Source organism: Simochromis diagramma, unplaced genomic scaffold, assembly GCF_900408965.1.
Source record: "Simochromis diagramma unplaced genomic scaffold, fSimDia1.1 OVJJ01000361.1, whole genome shotgun sequence".
In the NCBI taxonomy this organism is placed as follows: Eukaryota; Metazoa; Chordata; class Actinopteri; order Cichliformes; family Cichlidae; genus Simochromis; species Simochromis diagramma.
In genome coordinates, this window is record NW_024386860.1 from 18,349,954 (window position 1) to 18,370,753 (window position 20,800).

A 20,800-nucleotide genomic window follows, 5' to 3' on the forward strand; every position below is an offset into this window, starting at 1 on the left:
CAGCCGTGTCACGTGTCGGACGGACCACCCGCCCAGCTCTGTGTCTGTGCATGGAGTGTTTTTGGTGCTCGGACTCACCACTCAGCTCCTCATCCAGAACTTCCTGCATGTGCTTCATCATGGCCTCAAGCTCACTGACCTGAGGAAGATGATGGAGGGGAATCTTTTAGTCTGATCAGAATGATCAATTCTTTCTATAATTACAAACAAAATCACATAAGTATTATTATTACAGAGACAGACAACCAGTCACAGTCACATTCGTACCTGTGGCCAGTTTACAATCACCAGAGAAGCTGACCCGCATGTGTGAACATGTCCACACAAAGGGATTAAGGCGAGGCGATGGTGCTGCTGCTGTGAAACCACGTTACTGTTGCTTTGTTTTTCCATCAGCCATAATTAAACTTTTTGTTTAAATGGTAAATGGCCTGTATTTATATAGCGCTTTACTAGTCCCTAAGGACCCCAAAGCGCTTTACACAACCACCCATCCACACATTCACACACTGGTGATGGCAGCTACATTGTAGCCACAGCCACCCTGGGGCGCACTGACAGAGGCGAGGCTGCCGGACACTGGCGCCACCAGGCCCTCTGACCACCACCAGTCGGCAACGGGTGAAGCGTCTTGCCCAAGGACACAACGACCGAGACTGTCCAAGCCGGGGCTCGAACCGGCAACCTTCCGATTACAAGACGAACGTCCAACTCTTGAGCCACAATTATTCTCTCCCGTGTCTGCATTCGGGCTCCACAAACACCGGCCCGCTCGGCCGTGACACATCAGACCACAGGCTTTCCGACCAAAAGTTGAGGAAGAACTTTTGTAAAGTTCTGCTGACACACTGAAAAAGTCTGTTTGTAATACATAAAAAAGACCATAATGCACATTTAAATGGACTCTTCTGCTGTATGTCTGTGGTGTGCCGGGGTTATCGTTGCACTCTCTGTCGTGGCAACAAAAGCTAAAAGAAAAGGCTGGTTTTGTGTCACGTGGTTCCCCGCAGCTTTCCAAAAGGCGATTTAGCTTTAATAGCTTTGGTCACAATAGACACATAGACCTTAAACAGCAGGCTGAAGTGTGCTATTGAAAGAAAAGCTCGGCGACATCCACGTCCCCCGTCACCGTGCTCAGCTGCCGAATCGGGAAACCGAGATTGTTCTGCACAAAACGTAATAATCATCTGCGTGTTGTTACACAGCCGATGCATCATGTGAATGATTCCGATTTATTTCACTCGTTATTCCTGCAAAACAAACAGAGCGAGGGAGCAGAGAGGGGGCGTCTGCGGGAGGCTGATCCACTTTCATTCACGAGCCAATAAAAACGGACTCCCACATTTAAACTGCAGACACACCCTCGTTCAGATTGCTGCTCCAGAGTTAATCGTGCAGCTGGAATTTAAAACGGGCTTCACGCAGTGTCGCATCGCTGCGCATTTAAAGGACAATTAGAAGGTTTTTCAACCAGTTCCATTTTCTATTAAGCTAACTGTTATAGCTCTGCTGCCTCGGCTGGACCTGCTTTTGGTCTCAGCAACTTTGATCTGCTTTGTGCTTCAGTGCAGATAAAATCACCTCACACAGGCAGAGTCACATGGACATAAAATAAGGACCAAAGTGCAGTGAGAGACTTGAGAGACGGGAATAAACTGGCAGCGTGGAGTCATCGGAAACAGGAAGTACAGCAACAGTCAAAAAAAGAACCGTGAGGGAGGAGAACAAAGGAAAACTGAGACCACGTCAGGCTGATTGTCAAAGCAGCACAACGAGGAGAGAGGCTGAGTGTGCGGCTGATGAAAGATGCTGTGCTTCAGAAAAGGCTGAAAAGACTCGTCTGCTGCATCTGTGACAAACCTCTCTGCACTTTGGTGTCTACAGCTGAGAGACGAGTCATCGTGTAGAAAATTACTGAATGACTGCAGCTTGTTTGGGAGGTACAAGGAGGAAACCTCTGCTCTGTAAACTGAACAACGTTGCATCTGAACATACGAGAGCAAAGCGGCGCTGTTTGGCCATGGTGCACAAACACTTCAAACCAACAGCACGGTGGTGGAGGGGCGAGGATTTGGGCACCATGAACTCCTCTGTATTCTAGTGTCAGACGTGAGGCCGTCTGTCCCACAGCTGAAGCTTGGACTGAACTGGGTCACCACGATGACCCGAGCACAGCAGCAGATCTGCAGCAGAACGGCTGGAAAAGGAAAGAATGGAGCTGCTGCAGTGGTGCAGTCACAGTGTGGGATGCTGTGGTGGGACCTTCACAGAGCTGTGCATGAATAATCCTGCAAACCTCAGTGAGCTGAAGCAACGCTGTAAAGAAGAGTGGGTCAGAACTCTCCACAGTGATGTGAGAAAGTCCCACAGGAAACTTCGAGTTAGTGCTGCTGCACGAGGTTCAGTCAGTGTATCAGGATCATGTACAAACTAATGATAACATGTTACTGGATCATCTTCACTCTGTAAGAGAGAAAACAGGTGGATGGATGTAGTTTCAGTTCAGGATCTGATTGGTTGTTTGAATCGGGTTCACTTTGTGGCGTGGCCCCTCCCCGACCGCTCAGGAGGAAGGCGTTTCACTTTGCACCCACTTGCACTGACAGCATTTCTCTGCATCAGTCAACTGCTGCTCCACTAATAATGAATATTATTTTCCATTATCTGTGGCAATAACTCAGCCCTGTCCTCTTCTTCAGTGTTATCGGCTCTCCAGGCAGTAATAACTGAGAAGCGATGGAGCTGTTACTCTTCATCATTCAGGAACATTTATGGGCTTCATTTCTGTTCGGCTGCACGACAGGATCGACCACTGAGGAATGAATTTCCATGAAATAGTCTGAGCCTGATGGAGACGCAAACCTGCACTACAGCTTTTTTAATGTTTATCTTGATGCAGCCGCTCACTTAAAAATTTTAAGCTACGACAGCCTCGGTATGAGATAAAGACGGATTCGTTTTAAACAGTGACTCACGCAAGGAAACTTATTGACTACTTACTAGGTTTCATCAGGGTGACAAGTCTCACCCCGTCCAAGTGCGATGACACAATCACCTGCTCACAGAAATGACCGGTGGGCCGATCTTTATGGAAGAAAATAAAAATATGGAGCGCTTTAACGTTCTGGGTTCCTGCAAGAGACGACTCTGTGACGTGGAGTGTTTCTTCTTCACTCACTATGTGCTAACAGACCTCTCTGCACTGAATCATATCTGTTATTAACCTCTGTCTCTCTTCCACAGCATGTCTTCATCCTGTCTTCCTTCTCTCACCCCAACCAATCACAGCAGATGGCCCCGCCCCTCCCTGAGCCTGGTTCTGTTGGAGGTTTCTTCCTGTTAAAAGGGAGTTTTTCCTTCCCACTGTCGCCAAAGTGCTGCTCATAGGGGGTCATGTGATTGTTGGGTTTTCTCTGTATGTATGATTGTAGGGTCTGACTCACAGTATAAAGCAGCTTGAGGTGACTGTCGTTGTGATTTGGCGCTGTGTAAATAAAGTTGAATTGAAGTTAGAAAGGCTCATTAAAGCAGAATGAAGCTGTAGCTTCAGACTCATAGACTTTACAAACACTGACATAATTATGGGATAGCTCCACATCTGTGAAGCCTCTGCAGTGATCTCTACAGCAGCAGCATACGCTAGCTGCTTTCTCAGGGAAGGTTAGATTATTTCACCAAACCACAAAAGACATAATAAGCAGGAGAATATGCTTTGAACTTGGTTTTGTGTCCGCTTGATTAAAAAACCGAACATCACACATGTCAGAAAGCTATAATAAAGTTATAATCTAATAACTTTCTGAAGCAGGTACGTTTCCTCAGCTCCAACACCTGACGTCTTCTCTTCGTATTAATTTGAATCAAACTGGCTTAACAGCGTTCCCAGTCACTGCACTCGGGTTTCATTCACATTTCGCTCTGCCTGTGTTTTTAGCACGACAGACAAGCTGCAGCTGAACACATCCGGTCAGAGGATGAATGTATGAGCATTAGTCTTAAATCAGTTAAGCTGTTGTTAGGAAAACGGAAGAATCTGGACTGGTACCTGTAATATCCTGTAAGTATTTAAACTTTTTTATTCGGCAGGTCTTTCACTCATTGACAGAGCGGTTTGACATGCGTCTAAAGCCTGATTCATTCAACAGCGCTCTGGTATTTGTAATAGTGCAGTTCTGATTTGGGCGTCACGGTAAATCTATCAGCTATCAGACTCGCCTCCAGAGACGTGACCCAGCATCGCGTCCTCTCCACAGAAACGCAGCGATCAGAGTCTCAGAGCTTCGTCTCGTGGCCTCTCTGTGTCTCGGCTCCGCTAATTATCCGGCTCCACAATCCGCAGCTTCGCTCCATTTCTCCTCTTCTTCTCCTCTCTGTTTTCTGTCATCACTATCAGCAGTGACAAATAGGTTTAATCTCTCCCAGCCTTCCACTTTCTCTGAAGCTCAACCACAAATTGGCTGCTGGCCTTCACCGCTGGCTCTCTCTGCCTCTAATGGAAGTGAATTGGACTCGGCCGTTTGGTTATAAATTGGTGGTAATCGTCCCGGGATGCAGAGCTGCTGTCTACCGAAAAATGGGATCTGACTCACCCTGTAGCTGTGGGCTCGTGTCAGTGAAAGGGATCCCTGTAGAGGGAACATTTGTGGGACGTTTCCTCTTCCCCTGCATGTCCTGCATGTCCTCCTTCGCTGCGAGTGTGTCTCTAATTAGAGGTTTTAGGCGGCTTCTCTGGACGCGTGACAATTGTATTATGATCATTTGAGCCGCACGAAAACTCTCGTCACAATGAAAGCCAGCCAGCAGAGACGCCTGAGAGCTGCAGTCAAAGCTCCTCCACCTACACCATCCTCTCTGTGTGCGTCATGCTAATCCAGGCTAATGCTAACACTGATTAAGGAGCTAAACAAAATCCCATCATGCCTCCTGAACACTGGATAAAGAAGCAGAGTGGAAACAGAGCGAGACTCTCACACGTTCCTCTGTGTTCGTCTCTTCGTGCAGATTTTATAAATGAAACAGTTCAGCCATGAAAGCACGTTAAAAGCAGCTCACCTGTGGGTCAGACAGGTACAGAGTCTCTGCAGGTGCCGCTGGCTCGTCGTCCTCTGAGCACGAGTCGAACCTGTCCTGGTTGTAATAAACTTCTGCAGCCCGGGGGTCCTCAGGGATATCTGCACACACGTACAGCAACAACTTCAAAGCAACTTCAACAACCACCACAGGAGAAGACGAAAGTCAAGCAACCACAAAGACGTGCGGCACGACTGCAAACACATGAGAGCAAAGACAACAAGACAGCTGACAGACAGCGGAAAATGAGAATAAGCAGACAGAACAGGACCAAAGACACTCAAAATGAATTCAATAAGACAAAACAAAGACATGCAAGATGACCATAAAGAGACTTTTGTTTGCAGCATCCTGGTGATCAAAGGGTTAAAGATCCATGACCACGCCCAGTCTGGCTGTGGCGCTTATAATGTTCACAGAGCCGCCATCGTGACTCATTGAGCCAGAAACAGCATGAAGCAGAGGAGCTGGGGCTGAAGTGGGTTGTAAAGCTGCTTGCAGATCACAGAAACCAGGATGTGGAAACTCCTCCCTATTATTGGGTAGAAATGTTCAGTGTTTTACTTTAAGCTTCACATGTAATCGCATTCTTCATGCCGGCCCGTGTGCGCACTTCTATTTAAAACGCACACAGCTGAGGACTAAATGTGCTCATAAAGTGAAGCGAGAGGGAGGAGTTGATGAACAGAATGCTTCCTAACCTCTTTAGTCTTGATGGATTTCATTTGTCTGCTTTACCAGGCGCTGCGTCTGGGTAATTATTCCTGCTAACGAGCTCGGAGAATTGTAAAGATGGAGGATGTTTAATTCATGGTGTCTCTGAGGTCTGACAGAGCCTCTTCCGCCACTATCAGCCAATCACACAACAGGGATTAGGGAGAGGGCGGAGCTCTGGGAGCGTACGTGAGGGGAATCTACCATGAAATAAAAGTTTGAACTAAAAGATGCAGAGAAAAGTCAGGGAGAGGTCAAAGACAGGCCGCCGCCTCTACTGCGATTTCAATAAAAATAAAGTGTTCCCAAATCACCCGACTGTTCAGATTAACAAGTTATTTACAAAACTGGAGTGTTCAGCACCTGGAAAAACCCTGTTACAGCGTATCTGCAAGTTCCTTGATCAGATTTAACCCTTTAAGACCGACCATAGAACCAAGTCCGCCAGAGCTTATATTATATTTTTACCTGCTGTGGAGCCATTTTTGGGAGCATTTCAAGTTGATATACATCAATACAACCATTACAGCCCAAATTTTAATAATATGTCTGCATTAAGTGCATAGTAATTACATAAAATGCAAAAAAGTGCAATAAACTACAAAAAAATTGAAAATCGTTTTTGTTTTTTAACATATTTCTAGTTAGAGAAATTTAAGAGGCTTATCCCTCAAAACTGTAAATACAAAAAAGTTGCACAAAATAGTTTCTCACCAAAGGAAATTTATTTTGAGTGTCTTCATAGTTTTATTTTTGAAATACACCAATTTTTATATACTGCAGGAAAAACGAAAATAAATATTATACTGCAAATTTGCAAAAAAGCAGCATATGCATCAAAATAAACTATTTCCAGCAGTGCAATATGAGTCCTCAGCATCCCAGAAACGACACAGAAAGTCAGAAAGTCAAACATAACTTTTAAAAACACCAGTATAGGCTCATGAGGCCCTGATGGTAAAAAACTACATTTCCGCAAAATGACATCACTTCCGGTTTCGGGCAGGTCATGGTGGACATGCGACAGTTCGCGCTGACGTCTATTCCAACGTAGGAAGTGTTATGAACAGCTGATCGGATCGGCAAAGCGTGTTTCTGGAATATTATGTTTTTGTTGCTGCAAGCGCTTTTTATGCAGTTTTTGCAAAGCTGTATGTGGAAGGAAACCGTGACCGAGGACAAGCTGATGGCATCAGATGTAAGTACAACTCCTCTGGTTTCATATGCAAAAAAAATGATTGCGCTACCTTACGTGGTTGCAGTGCTACCGGGATTTAAAAATAGTTACGCAAAACAGAGCGTGCTGGTCCGACCGGCTTTAAAGGGTTAAGGCAGTGATTTTACGATCATTTCCTTCAGTGCCTGCAGCACAGTCACAACACGTGAGCTGGAATGGAAAAGCGTTCCAAAACTGGACGGTCGTAATTAACTTTTGGTTGTTGCTCCCTTGTCAGGGAGGAAGTTTAGAGTAAGTATCTCAGGTGAGGGGAGGGTGAGCGAGAGGCTGTCCAACGGATCGCTGTCTACAGCGAGGATGAGGATGCTGCACTGGTCTGTTGAGATGAAGACGGAGCCAAACGTCAGACCACAAACACGTTCATCTTTTCCTCGACCCTGACGACGCTTCCAGTTCCTGCTGCTCAAAAACATCCCCACAGCATGACGCCGCCACCTCATGTGGATGGAGGATGACATGGTGCTGAGTCAGGTGACCCAGTGTTGATGTTTGGATTCTTTGATATTTGGTGATTTAGTGCTTTTCTCATCATGTAGTCTCTTGTATTTTCTGGCTCTCTAAGTTCTTCAGTGATTTGTGATTTCTTCATGTTTGTTTCATGTCCCACACTCAGTCGTGGCTCCGTGTCACAGTTGTTACTCTTGTCTCTGCTGCTCGTGTTCTGTCAGCCTGCGTTTCAGTGTCGGCCTCTGGTTTCCTGTTTTATTTTGATAGTTCCATGTGAGTGTCTTTGGTTTTGCTTCCTCCCCGTCTCGTTGTGTCCCCGCTGTGTTTCCTGTTCCCTCGTTGCTCTCTTGTGTATTTGAGCCCTGTTTGTTGTCGCGTCGTTAATAATCACACACCCTGATTGCTCTGGCTTTCCTCTGCGTTTCCTGAAAACTCTGTTTCGGTTTTGTTTTTCTTCATTGTAATGTTCCCGGGTTCTGTCACAGCACATGAAGCCTTTTTCAGTTCAGCCTTTGGTTTTGGTCCTGATCCTGCCTGCTGCAGCCGTAACATGACGCACTGGCCTGTGATTAGTGCTGCCTGATTGGATTAACCGGTCAGTGTACCTTCCTGACCTTCCTCACCACGAGCTCTGGACAGTGTTACATGATTCTGAGAGTGAATGACAGAACGAGCTTTCAGTCACTGTCCTCCAACCTCAGGCGCTCAAACACAACTCCTCGCCATCACATGAGTCCAGCTCAGGTGGTTCAGGCATCTGATCTGGATCCTGTTTTAGGTGTGTCCTACTGAGAGGACGTCCTGAGGTAGACGTGGGACATGCTGCAGTCAGTCGTGTTCCTGATGAAGACATGGGAGGCAGCGGCGTCAACTAGCGGGTGTCTGTCCTGTGTCTCAGGCTGAAGGACACCTCTAACGATCCACTGAGCACTTCCTCTCCTCCTCATGCGTTTAAATGCATCTACTTCACTTTATCAACTCCCATTTTCTCTCCTGTGGTTTATATTTTGTCCCGGTCTCTCGATGCTCCTTCTTTTCTCTTTTCTCTCCCCTGAACCACCGAGCAGTCGCGTAGGAGGCTGCTCCTCCCTGATCCTGGTTGTGCTGGAGGTCTCAGTGGTCCTGTGTGGCTCACGTTCTCTCTGTAATCCCAGTGAGCTAAAACTGAGCTGAATGCTGATGCTTCTGTCAGAAACATGGAGCTCGGTAAGAACGTGACACATGTAAACAGAACCAGCATCCCAGTGATGGACAAACGAGACTGGATTTCATTCGAATAAACCATAACATGAGATCAGCTCTGAGTCTTTTACTCAGTTAACATTAAACTGATGGATCAAATTGTTCACTCATTCTTGACTCAGGAGATATTTTACCAGCGGCTCCTCTGTGATATCAAGCTGTCTAGAAACTGATTGGCTGAGCTCCTGCACCATGTGACGCGAGGCTCAGGTGTCGGCTCTGTTTCTGCTGAAGCTGAAAATGTTTAGTGAGACCACAGCGGCTGTGACTCTCCGAGGAGCTGCCGCCTGTCGTGGGTCGTGTCGGAGCTCTCGGACCCTTTAATGAGAAAACGGTTTGAGGAGCGTGAAGCTGGAAAACTAAAATAAGACGATGCCGGTTTGGAAAAGGTGACGTGTGTTATGATGAAAGGCTGGCAGCAAAATGAAGCTTTCAAAGTTCATTACTTAGAAACGGCTCTCTGTGGAGACACTCGCAGTCTCAACGTGTTGAACCAGAGCCTGCAAATAAATCAAAAACTAATGATGAGTCACTTTAAGGACGTGACCAGCGGGGGTCTTTCCACTTCCTCCTCGCTGTTTCAGAGCAGTGACCAAGTTCTGCGATGGCGGCTGTGAAACGCAGACACTGGTCTTCTTTTAAAGCCGACTAACACCCTGTTTCACAGCAGCTCCAGCTCCTCCAGCGAGATCGTTCCCAGGCAAGTTTATTTATACAGCACAATTCAACAGCAAGGTGATTCAAAGTATTTACAGAGACATTAAAAACAAAAACAAATAAAAATCAGGATTTAAAATGGAAAAAAAGGTAAGTTTTGAAATTTAAGCTTAAAAGTAAAACAGTGTGGATTTGGTGCTTTATTCAAATGCAGCTCGCTCCACAAACTAACTTTCTGCTTTTGTCTCTGAGCATCCGGAGGAGAGAAAATCTCAGGTTTCATTACGACTCCCTGAGTCGAACCTTTATGGACTCAGCATCGAGCCAAACGTCCTGTCGGCGGTTCCTCATCACTCAGCGTCTGTACTGCTGAAGGACGCCTGAAGTGTAAGATGTGATCTGATCCCGAACGTCACGCGTTCACCGTCCAATCGAATACAAACTGAAAAGCTGAAAGCTGGAGGAGAGCAGAGCCACCTAGTTTCTGTTCAGAACTATGAAAACATTAAATGAAGTCTGTTTTCTTGATGTGAATCTAAGTGTCTGTGAAGCGCCGCGGGGCCACTTCATCCCTGAAAACTCTCCGTGTGGAGAATCGAAATTCCATCTGCTCCCAGGAAGCATGAAAAACCAACGCAGCTGCTTCCGCTCATATAACAGATTTCTGCTTTGTACATAAAGAGCTCTGTTTCTTTATTTGTGAGCTCCCTGCAGGCTCACGTCTCCAGCTGCGAGCTTCTCACCAAACTGATCAAACTCCAACGGCTTCCTCTCATAATCGGTCCTGCTGGATCACGCTCGCGCTCGGGGACTTCACGGAGGTTTCAGGTGTTTCCCAGAGAAACAGGAAGTGCTCCTCAGCTGTTTGCTGATGTTCAGTCAAAGTGTTTTCCAACACGGCCGTAGGGAGGACGCTGTCGAGCTGAAGCTGTTTATTCTCTTTTATCTTCTCCATGTAAACTAGTTTGAACTGCTTCCAAAGATGTCGGCAGGTTACTGGATGATACTGATGTTGAGTCTTTTTAAGGCGCTGAGACTTTCACTGTCATCCACGTTTCTGCTTCCTTCTCTTGTGCAAAAACCTGAATAACTCAGATATAACCTCAGCATCCTCCCACAGCTGCCCTCAGCTCTGAACTGTGCTCATAAAAAGTGAAAAATCCAGGAGGGACCGATGATGAAAGCACGATAACAAAGAAATATCAGACTTTCTTTGTCTCGCCTGAGCTGATTTTTTACAAATGACATTAACTTTAATGAAATTTTTTGGCTTCTGGCCTTCCTTATTACCTCCGAAGGACTTTTAGATAAACGTATGATTAAGCTGCTGAAACGCAGACCCCTCTGGAGAGCTTTTGCTTCACATCAGCTGCAAATTTTATTAGTTCGAGCTCACTGGCTGCTGGGTTTATTTAGGAAACATCAGTGACAGAACACGGGAGCAATATGAACCTGAAGACAGATCATAACTGCAAGCTGAGGAAATGTTCTCCAAGCCTGTTAGAAACACTTGAACAGACACAGCCTGCGTAATTTAGCCGTCCAGCGTGAAGCTGAAGTTTCACACAAGCTCCGAGTTCTGGTCCGAGTTCTGAGTTTGATGTGGAGAAAAGAGAACCTGCTTTAAGTCTCAGCCTGACGTTCCTACTGAAGAAGCCTCCAAGAAAAGACATTTTTTGACCTTATCAACATAAATATATATTATTTAATGGTAGAACAGACATCCCCAAACTCAATAATTCACAGTCTGAATCTGGTCCGTACTTCGGGACCTCTCAGAAAAACACGCAGAACCATGAAAAGAACCGAAAGTTTCTGATGTTTGTTACAGAAACAAGTCTGAAGCTGCTGCAACTCCACAGGAAGCACGTTTCACGTCTGCAGCGCGTTCGTCGTCCAGACTCTTCAGAGGAGATGCATCACCGTGGCAACCGAGAAAACGAGCTCCGGAAAAAGTGTCGAGTGTTGTAATTTAGTTACATTTAGTTACATAACATTTTAATGATATTTCACGTGTTAGAACTCAACACGTCCAAGTTCAGACGCTCTCACTCGTTAAGAGTTTTTTAAAAAACTTCACAGATTCATCGGACGACCGCTCGATTCAAGGTTAGTGCCACAGCTGCCCGAAATAAACAATAATCACTGTTTATGTTCGTGGTTAATCCACCAGCATGTGCCAGCCTGATGATATTTTTATCACTATAACATAATTATTGTTGTTATCCTTGAATTCAAATGTTCTGTAAGACAAAAGGGCAGATAGAAATAATAAAGCACATTATTATTATTATTATTATTAGTATTATTATTATTATTAGTAGTAGTAGTAGTAGTATTATTATTATTATTATTATTATTAGTAGTAGTAGTAGTAGTATTATTATTATTATTATTATTATTATTAGTATTATTATTATTATTAGTATTATTATTATTATTAGTAGTAGTAGTATTATTATTATTATTATTATTATTATTATTATTAGTATTATTATTATTATTAGTATTATTATTATTATTATTATTAGTATTATTATTAGTATTAGTAGTAGTAGTATTATTATTATTAGTATTATTATTATTATTAGTATTATTATTATTATTAGTATAAGATGCTGAATTAAACGTATTTCTTTCATCCCTGAACAGAAAAATGAGTTTTGGAGTTTGAAAGTTCATCTTGATTCATTTCCAGCTGATTTTGTTTGTTGTTTGCAGAATAAAAAACATCATTTTTAGTTTCAAACAAATGTTTTGACAGATTCTAAAACATTTGTGTTCTTGTTTCAATGACTAATACATTTGTTAAGCAGCGAATGTGACCACAAACGATGTCCTTTATTGTTTTTAATCTCTTTGCACTTGTTTTTGGTCTTCTCGCTCGTTTTGCGTTTGTGCTCTTTAAGGTGGTTTTTGTGACGCTCCACCCCTCTGGGAAGCTCCACCCCTTGGGAAGCTCCACCCCTTGGGAAGCTCCGGCCCTCTGAGTCTGCGCCTGTGTCACGGCTGCTCTCTGCGTGTATGCGTGTGAACGCGTGGCGATGAACGAGCCGCCATGTCTGTTGTTTTCTCACCGTGCAGTTCTGATTCTGACTCGTCCTGCTTCGGTTTTGGCGCCAACCCTCCAGCGTTCTGGCGATTCTGGCTGCTGATTGGCTGAGCCTGACTCTGGCAGGCTCCGCCCTCTCTGCTCTCCTAACGGTTGGTGGAAAAGCATTAAATGAGCGTTTTACTGGAACCCAGTTAGACTCAGAGAACAACAGAGAAACCCACGAAGCCCGGGTCGAGTATCAGAGGAACAACAAAGTGTTTCTTACATTCAGAACATCCACACTGACTTTTTGGAAATGGCGGCTCCTCAGTTCCCTCCTGCGGGTGTGGACCTCCTCGTACTTCTCCTCAGCCAGTTTCCTGTAGAGGACAGAGGACACACTGTGAGGGTAACAGTTCCTTCAGAAAGTTTTTCTCTGATCCCCTCCAGCTCGCCTCCTCGTGCACCTTTAGACCACTTCCTGCCTCCGTTCTGTCTCCCTGATAACCATCTGCACTCTGTCACAATAAAGATGCTTCAGGGACGTGGACACGTGGTTTATGCCGCTCTGCCCAGCTGCTGTTCATGGTGCCCTTATTCTGCCTTGTTTTACACTTTGGTCATGAAATAACCTGCAGAATATATAACAGTATATAACCTGTAGAATAAATATGCATAAATCCTCATGTTGGACGGGTGGAGGGTTGTAGCTCTGCAGCTACAACCCTCCACCCGTCTCCTGACAGCCTCAGCATCTCTCTGTGAGAGGAAACAGGGAACCATAACCTTATTTCAGGGTAGTGCACAAGTTTCCTGGTAATGAAAGGTGGCTTCTGGGGCGCCCGCCACCAATAAAGGAGGTGATAACAGCCTGCTGGATGTGTCCACGGGACAGATAACCACAGCTGTTTAATGGGCTTGTAAGTGTGTAAACAGGTGTGGAGTCAGCAGCTGCTTCATTAAGAGCGAACAGGGAGGATCGGCAGCGTATTTGTGGATAAATCTCTAAGTTCATGTGAGCTGGACTTGATGAAACACAGGTTCTGGTTCCGACATAAAGTCCTGCAGGAACCGTCCGCCTGCTGCCAAACAGCCGCGCCGGCCTGCTGTCGTCCCTGCCCTCCCATGTGATCTCCGTCTGCACGCCATCTGACGAGGATCCGTGTTGGCGGCGCGCTGGCGTCGTTCGCAGGCTTCTGAGCACATTCACACTTTATTACGCACGCAGTGACGATAACAAGCGTTTAACGGCCCCCTCGCCGTGACGAAAGTCGATTAGCACGCCGGCTCGGGGGGACGGAAACCAGAATGTGTCAGATCCAATTTGGATAATGTCACTCTGCTCTCACGCCGCCTGATCGAGGTCACGGCTTTGAGTCCTGATGGAGCCGCCTGCTGCTGCCCCTCGTGAAACAGGAAACGGGAGTCTGGATCGGAGTCGTCCTTCCTCCAGATGTAGATTCATCAACGCTGATTAAGCCTTAATGTCCATCGCTGCACACGACCATCAACGCCAGCAACAAACACACGGCTGCAATTTCATTTCTTTGTAATCGTTCTGTGTCCCGGACCGTCGGCCGACAGAAGCAATCTAACGATCCAAGCTGTGCTGTTCCTTTTTATGTGTATTTGAAGATTACACATTATTTTGTTGCATTTTTAATATGTTAGGTGCATATACGAGTTTATCTGAACGCTCACTCTGTTTGTAAAAGAGTCTTTTTGTGTTTTTGTCCTGCTCATATCTTCTTATGAAAATAACTCATCAGCCTCACATTCAGACCACCGTCGGCTGGAAGTGAAGCTCCACCCAACCTTCTCTATATACCCTACGTGTCAGGTCTATGCATACCAGCGCGACTATAATGGCGTGGAAGGCGGCGCTGCAGAGATAAATAAGCTTCACCTGAGTCTCCCGGCCTCCTCGTCAGCAGCCTGCAGTTTGCGGAGTCTCATCCTTTCTCTGGGGGTCATCTTCTCCACCTCTGACCTGTCCCTGAGCGTCTGCAGGTGAACCTTCGTCTGCCTGCACACACACACACACACACACACACACACACACACACACACACACACACACACACACACACACACACACACACACACACACACCTGTCAGTCACCCAGGGCTGTGCAATCACTGACTGTAGGTGCTGGTTCTACCTACTGCCTCAAATATGGAGTTACGTGAACTCAGTGATGATGATAATTATCTCAGAGTGATTTCATCTGCAGACAAACGTCAGACAGGTTCGAGTTCTTTAGTTTAAAGTCTCACTTGATCACTTTTGAAGCAATCAGAGCAAAGAGGAAATGTGAAGCTGCCGTCAGTCATGCTGTTAAAGTCTACACGAGTCAGGAGCGAATCAAAGGTTTCTGAGGCTGAAGAGGACGAACACAGGAGATGCAACCGTCACCGGCGAGCGTTGACTGTTCAGGTCAGACTCAGTTTTATTCACACAGCTTTAAATCCCAGGAGCCGTTTAGTGTGCCAGGTTATTGTGTGTTTTATTTCTGGACGTCCCGCCGTCCTCACCTGCTCTGTGCAGCTTTGTAAGGACGACCTGCCGCTACCTCATCATTTAAACGTCGCTACGCTCAAAGCAGCTAGCTGAAAACTTAACTTAAAGAAAACTGAAATGCTGAGAAAACGTGCTGAGCCCCCGCCCTCACAGTTAAATCCCGCCTGTGTGGCTACCACTGCGAGGACCCTGAGCCTGAGGACGTGTCAGTCTGTTTGAAGGTTCAGGTTAGACCTCGCTCGGTGTTTCGGCAGAGTCGTTTGTAACGTGAGGTTAAAGAGGAAACGATGCATTAAGTCAACAGAGGCCTCACAAAGAGCAGCGCAAACGTGTGGGTGTGGTGGGTGTGGTGCGCGTCGCGGGGATGGATTATCTGTCAGCGAGCGGCGTCTCGTCTGTCAGCACACAGAGCCGGAGCCGCGCTCGCTGCTGCTCTAATTATAGCAGCAACACTCTGAGGGGATGCTAAACACTGTGTGTGTGTGTGTGTGTGTGTGTGTGTGTCTGTGTGTCTGTCTGTGTGTGTGTCTGTGTGTGTGTCTGTGTGTGTGTGTGTGTGTGTGTGTCTTGTGTGTGTGTCTGTGTGTCTGGGTGTGTGTGTGTTGTGTGTCTGTCTGTGTGTCTGTGTGTGTGTGTGTGTGTGTGTGTGTGTGTCTGTGTCTGTGTTTCTGTGTGTGGGTGTGTCCTGTGTGTGGTCTGTGTGTTTGTGTCTGTGTGTCTGTGTCGTGTGTGTCTGTGTGTGTGCTGTGTGTGTTTGTGTGTCTGTGTGTGTGTGTGTGTGTCTGTGGCGTGTGTCTGTGGTGTGTGTCTGTGTGTGTGTGTGTGTGTGTGTCTGTGTGTCTGTGTGTTTGTGTGTGTGTGTCTGTGGCGTGTGTCTGTGTGTGGTGCTGTGTGTGTGGGTGTGGTGTGTGTGTAGGTGTGTTTGTGTGTGTCTGTTGTGTCTGTGTTGTGGGTGTGTGTGTGTGTGCGTGTGGTGTGTGGGTGTGTCTGTGTGTGTGTGTGTGTGTCTGTGTGTGTGTGCGTGTGTGTGTGTCTGTGTGTGTGTGTGTGTGTGTGTGGTGTGTGTGTGTGTGTGTCTGTGTGTGTGTGTGTGTCTGTGTGTGTCTGTGTGTGTGTGTGGTGTGTGTGATAAGGATGAGGCAAAGTTGCATAATGAAGAGGAGGAGGAAAATAATGTTAAGAAGGAGAGGAAGAAGGATAATGAAGGAGATGAAAACGAGGGTGGAGGGGAAAGGAAACAGGAAAAGGAAAAATAAGAGGAGGTGGAGCAGCAGCAGAGGAGGGGAGGGAGGGCACAGAGGAGGTGAAGAAAGCAAGAAGAGGAGGAAACGCAACCAAGTGGAAAGAAAATGAAAATAAAATAAATAAATAGAAAAAGAAAGAAGAGCAGAAAAAGGAAAGAGGCTGAGAGTTTTATCGCTGGAGCTGCTCGACGTGGAGCTTTTATTATTAATTGGAGATTAACCACGCGCCTTCCGGTTCTCATCTATATGTGTTCCCCAGTTCTACAAGCGGTTCGTTCTCCCTCCACTTTTCAGTTCTTTAACTTCTTCACTTGTATTTATCTCACGGGGAGGCCCCTTCGAGGCCCGCCCCAAACCGCAGCTCAGCTCGTGTCCAAACGCTTACATTCACCTTTATCCACTAAAACGCTGTCAAACCTCAAACGAGGACGTGGGCCCAGCGATTGAATTCCTGTGGAAATCATGTCCACCATCACTGGAACAGAAAGGGTAAGTAGCAGTCACATGACCGACTGACGGTCATCAGCACCTCAGAGGTTTTGGCAGTTTGCAGGTGTGCATCAGTGCGGTGCTCATTATTAAAATGACAACATTTCCTGACAACAAAGAGCTGCGTCTCAGAGTTTACAGGCCTCGCTCCACGTGTAAAGGTTAAAGGTCATGTTATTAGAAAAGAGACTGAACAACGTTCACTCAGCAGTGAACGGCTTGCAAAGCTGCTGCTGGAAAAGCGACTCGGTCTGTGGACGTGGAGATGTTTGTCGCTAATGCGCAGCAGCACGTTCAGACAAACGCAAACACCTCAGACCAGCTGTAGTAATCTGGAGTCAGACACGAGGGTCCCACGGCTGACGTCAGCAGGACGATGAAGGAAGAGACAGCTGATGATGACGAAGACTTACACGTGCTTAGCGATGGCTGCAGCATCGCTCTTTCCTCTCTCTGACGAGACGAAGACAAACCTGTCCTTCATTTTCTGCAAAAACAGAGACACAGAGACTCTGCAGAGCTTTGGCGGCGTTTGAGGCAAATGATTTTAACAGTTCAGCCTGACTGTCCTGGATAATAAAACGAAATTAAATATTGGGCGTCCTCTCCTGCCTGTCTTACAATAGAGAGAGCACCCCAGAGGCTAATATTTCAAAAACGAATCCTAGCACAGTGATGCATTGTGGGTCACTGAGCCAGGGGTTTGCTGAGTGCCTCCAAAAGGAAACAAAACAGGTCACAGATGGCAGCCCAGGGTTACCTGTCACATCAGGTACAAGCAAACGCGACAGAGACGCAGGGAGAACGGCTCAAATCACACCCAACACAAACAGAACCAGAGCGAGGTGCTGCTCCTGCTGTCGGTCGCCACAGGAAGACGCTGATCAGAGGGAGGACACTCAGAACCACACAGGCTCAGAAAAACTGTCCCACGAGATCACAGGAGATTCACTGAGCTCGGTCAAAGATGGTGAGAGCTTTAATGAGAATACTGGAAGCTATGAAAAGAGGTCTAAAGGTGGATGTGGTCGGTTTCTGCTGGAGCGCATACTTTCACTTTTATTCCCGCTGTGGTTTAAAAAGCTGCACCCATCAAACCTTTTGAATATTTGTTTCAGTGAGTTTCAGATTGTGTTCAGCCTTACTTCACTATAATAACCTCGGGAGCCCGAGCTCGTCACACTGAGCTTTAACAGGTCACACGAGGCTGGAGCCCCCGGGGTGTGCGCTGAGTCTGCTGCTCCTCGCTCTGCTGACTGCAGACACACAACAACAACAACGACACAACGCCGGGTCTCGTCGGGAGCGAGGGGAATCGCCTGGGACGTCCGCTCACCGTCGTCGGCTCTGCACGGACGCCCGCCGGGCACACGGCGCTCCTACTTCCTGTGTAGCCTGAGGAGAGCCAGAGCGGGGACAAGCCATCCACACCTCATATTTGGTTTCATATCTTTAATCTAGTTCGTTTAATTTCATTTAGATTCACTCGCGTTACACGCGCTGGGTCGGGGGAAACGCCGCTGGGATCCCGTCTGCGTCCCGTACGTATCGCAGAATTAACAATAAAGCTTTAGTTCGCCCTCCAACGATGCCAGATCACAGCTGTCAGCGTCTGCACTTCCTTTGTGATTTCCCTCGATCGTCCTGCTCTGGTGTCACGCTCTCTGCTCGCTGTGGAGGAGCTTCAGTGGAAGCTTCGTCTTTAAGGCAGCGAGACAAAAGCTCAGAGTGTGAATCATTTTTAATAAGTAGGTTCAGTGTTGAGTTAAATCTATCAGCGTGTTCTAATTTAATCATTTGTGTGCACAGCACTGTGACTAGCATTATGTGAAGTGAAACTCTGGGAAGTGTCAGTTATTCCTCAGATCTTATCCCCGGATATTTGCCCAGACTTCGGAGACATTAACGCTGGGTCACCTGCTACGGAGCTGCAGGAGCTCTTCAGCTGCCATCATGATGCCCCAGAGTGCCACGCTGCAGTATGGAACAACATTAACATAATAATATTTCAGTGGAAACCATGGCAACCCACTCCATGAAAACCATAATGTGTTATCTCTCGCCGAGTTCCCCGAACATCCAAAGAACTGAGCCTCCAGCAAGGGTTATGGGAAACGGGTGATGTTGTTATATAACACACACACACACACACACGCACGCACACACACACACACACACACACACACACACACACACACACACACACACACACACGCACACACACACACACGCACACACACACACACACACGCACACACACACACAGGCTTTCAGCACTTCAGAGGACATTAAACTAATGGGGAAATTATGGTTCAGTGGTGGTCGTGCAGTTTCTGATGACCAGTCTACCTGCAGAGAGCGTCTGTTATCGACGGGGGCGGAGTCAAAACCGTGTGGCGCGGCCGGTCTGTGGCCACAGAAAGCGTTGAAGAGAATGAAAGTGTCCCTGCAGCTGCTGTCGCTGCTCTCATGCTGAAGTTTGTTTAATCTTTGATGGTTTCTTCCCTTCCCAGTGAACTCTGCTGTCACCCACTTCTCAGCCAATCAGCATTCGCCTAACAGGCCGGGTTGTGCATGTCGAGCAGCATGCAGCAGTGGTTTTGGAGGACTGCACGGGAGCACGTTTGCTCTGGCTGAAGAGATTTACTGTGAACTTTATTTAGTCTGTGTCTGAGCAGCATCCTGGGCTCATTTAGGACAACCAGACATTTCATCTTTGCAGGAAACTCCCAGCAAACGTGACGTTTCAGCTTCTCTGTGGGTTTGAAAGCTTGTTTCAGGCCTCGGTGGTTCCTCCGACTCACCGCTGAAGCTGCTTTCACCTTTTCATGTCCAAACCTCGGGAGCTACAGACCAACACATTTAAAAATGTTCCTGTTTGACTTGTAAACGTTTATTCTGTTTGATTTCTGCTCAGTAAGATTTATATAGAGCTTTTATTTGTACAGCTTTATTGGATATAACTGATGCTTCTTAGAATTTCACTAATTATTATTATTTTTTAGTTTAATTAAATTTTATCTATTTAGCACCAAAACACAACAGCAGTCACCTCACGGTGCTTTAAGTTGATAGAGACCCAACAATCACATGACCCCCTATGAACAAGCACTTGGTGACAGTGGGAAGGAAAAACTTCCTTTTAACAGGAAGAAACCTCCAGCAGAACCAGGCTCAGGGAGGGGCGGGGCCATCTGCCAGCTGGGGCTGAGGGGGTGGAGACAGGTGTTGTTAGAATGACACAGTGGGTGGGAGGCTCACGTCTCTGCTCAGATACCTGCAGCTCACCTGGTGCTGAGGAAATGCTTAACTAAAGAATCCAACCTGCATGTTCTCCTCCATGAATCTGCTCTTGAGGATCTCAGCCGCCGTCGGTCTGGATGTTGGTTGTTTCTGCAGCATCCTGGTTCACACAGAGACAAACAGCAGCTGGTTAATGCGAGCTCAGAGTCAGTGACACACTCGGGTAAATTCATAGCACCTGACAGAGGACAATGCTGGGATAGGAGGAGACGGGTGCACTCTCTGTCTCGGTGATGATCTGAGGATCAAAACTTCTTTTACCAAAAGAGACTTTACACCTGCGGACAGCCTGGTGTTTGCATATTAACGTGAAAGCAGCCTGGGAGACTTCACCGAGCAGCTAGCCTGACGTCCTCCTCACCTCCGCATGACAGAGTTCAGATCTGGAGAGTAGGCGGCGGGCAGCGCTGGCGTGTCTCCCTCCACGATCTTCATCACCACAGACAGGAAGTTTGGACCCTGGAAGGCGTGAGTCAGGCAGCACATCTGGTAGAGGAGGCAGCCCAGAGCCCTGCAGTGCAGAAACATCGGCTGGTTTGGAAATGTGTTCCTGCTGGCTCACAGCGAAGCAAACCTTTCATCACGCTGGGACACGTTTACACCTCAGCTGTGTGCGATCAGCCCGGTGCAGACTGACCTCAGGCTCTCTGCTTAGCTTCACTGTATCCTCATGCTACGAACAGGACTTTAACTCCGCTTTCTTCAAAATTACGTGTTTGTTTTTATGCTGATGTGAAACAGTGATGACATTTGTTGAAGTGCACAACACAAGACTGAGCAGATTTAACTCAAACAGCGAGGGCACAGACACTGATACCTGCTCATTATTGATCAGCACTGA

General features: G+C 46.8%; 1 protein-coding gene across 1 annotated transcript in view; it reads right to left on the reverse strand.

Annotated features, from left to right (window-relative positions):
- The window catches only part of nek11 (NIMA-related kinase 11), a 62,474-nt gene that overhangs the window by 7,729 nt on the left and 33,945 nt on the right, over positions 1–20,800 (reverse strand). Inside the window, exons 6-14 of the mRNA XM_040030897.1 lie at positions 20,321–20,470; positions 20,138–20,197; positions 19,981–20,059; positions 17,070–17,143; positions 14,308–14,427; positions 12,688–12,781; positions 12,445–12,565; positions 5,053–5,171; positions 79–139 (exon numbers count right to left, since the gene is read on the reverse strand). Of these exons, the coding sequence (XP_039886831.1) occupies positions 79–139; positions 5,053–5,171; positions 12,445–12,565; positions 12,688–12,781; positions 14,308–14,427; positions 17,070–17,143; positions 19,981–20,059; positions 20,138–20,197; positions 20,321–20,470 (878 nt within the window). The remainder of the gene's footprint in view (positions 1–78; positions 140–5,052; positions 5,172–12,444; positions 12,566–12,687; positions 12,782–14,307; positions 14,428–17,069; positions 17,144–19,980; positions 20,060–20,137; positions 20,198–20,320; positions 20,471–20,800) is intronic.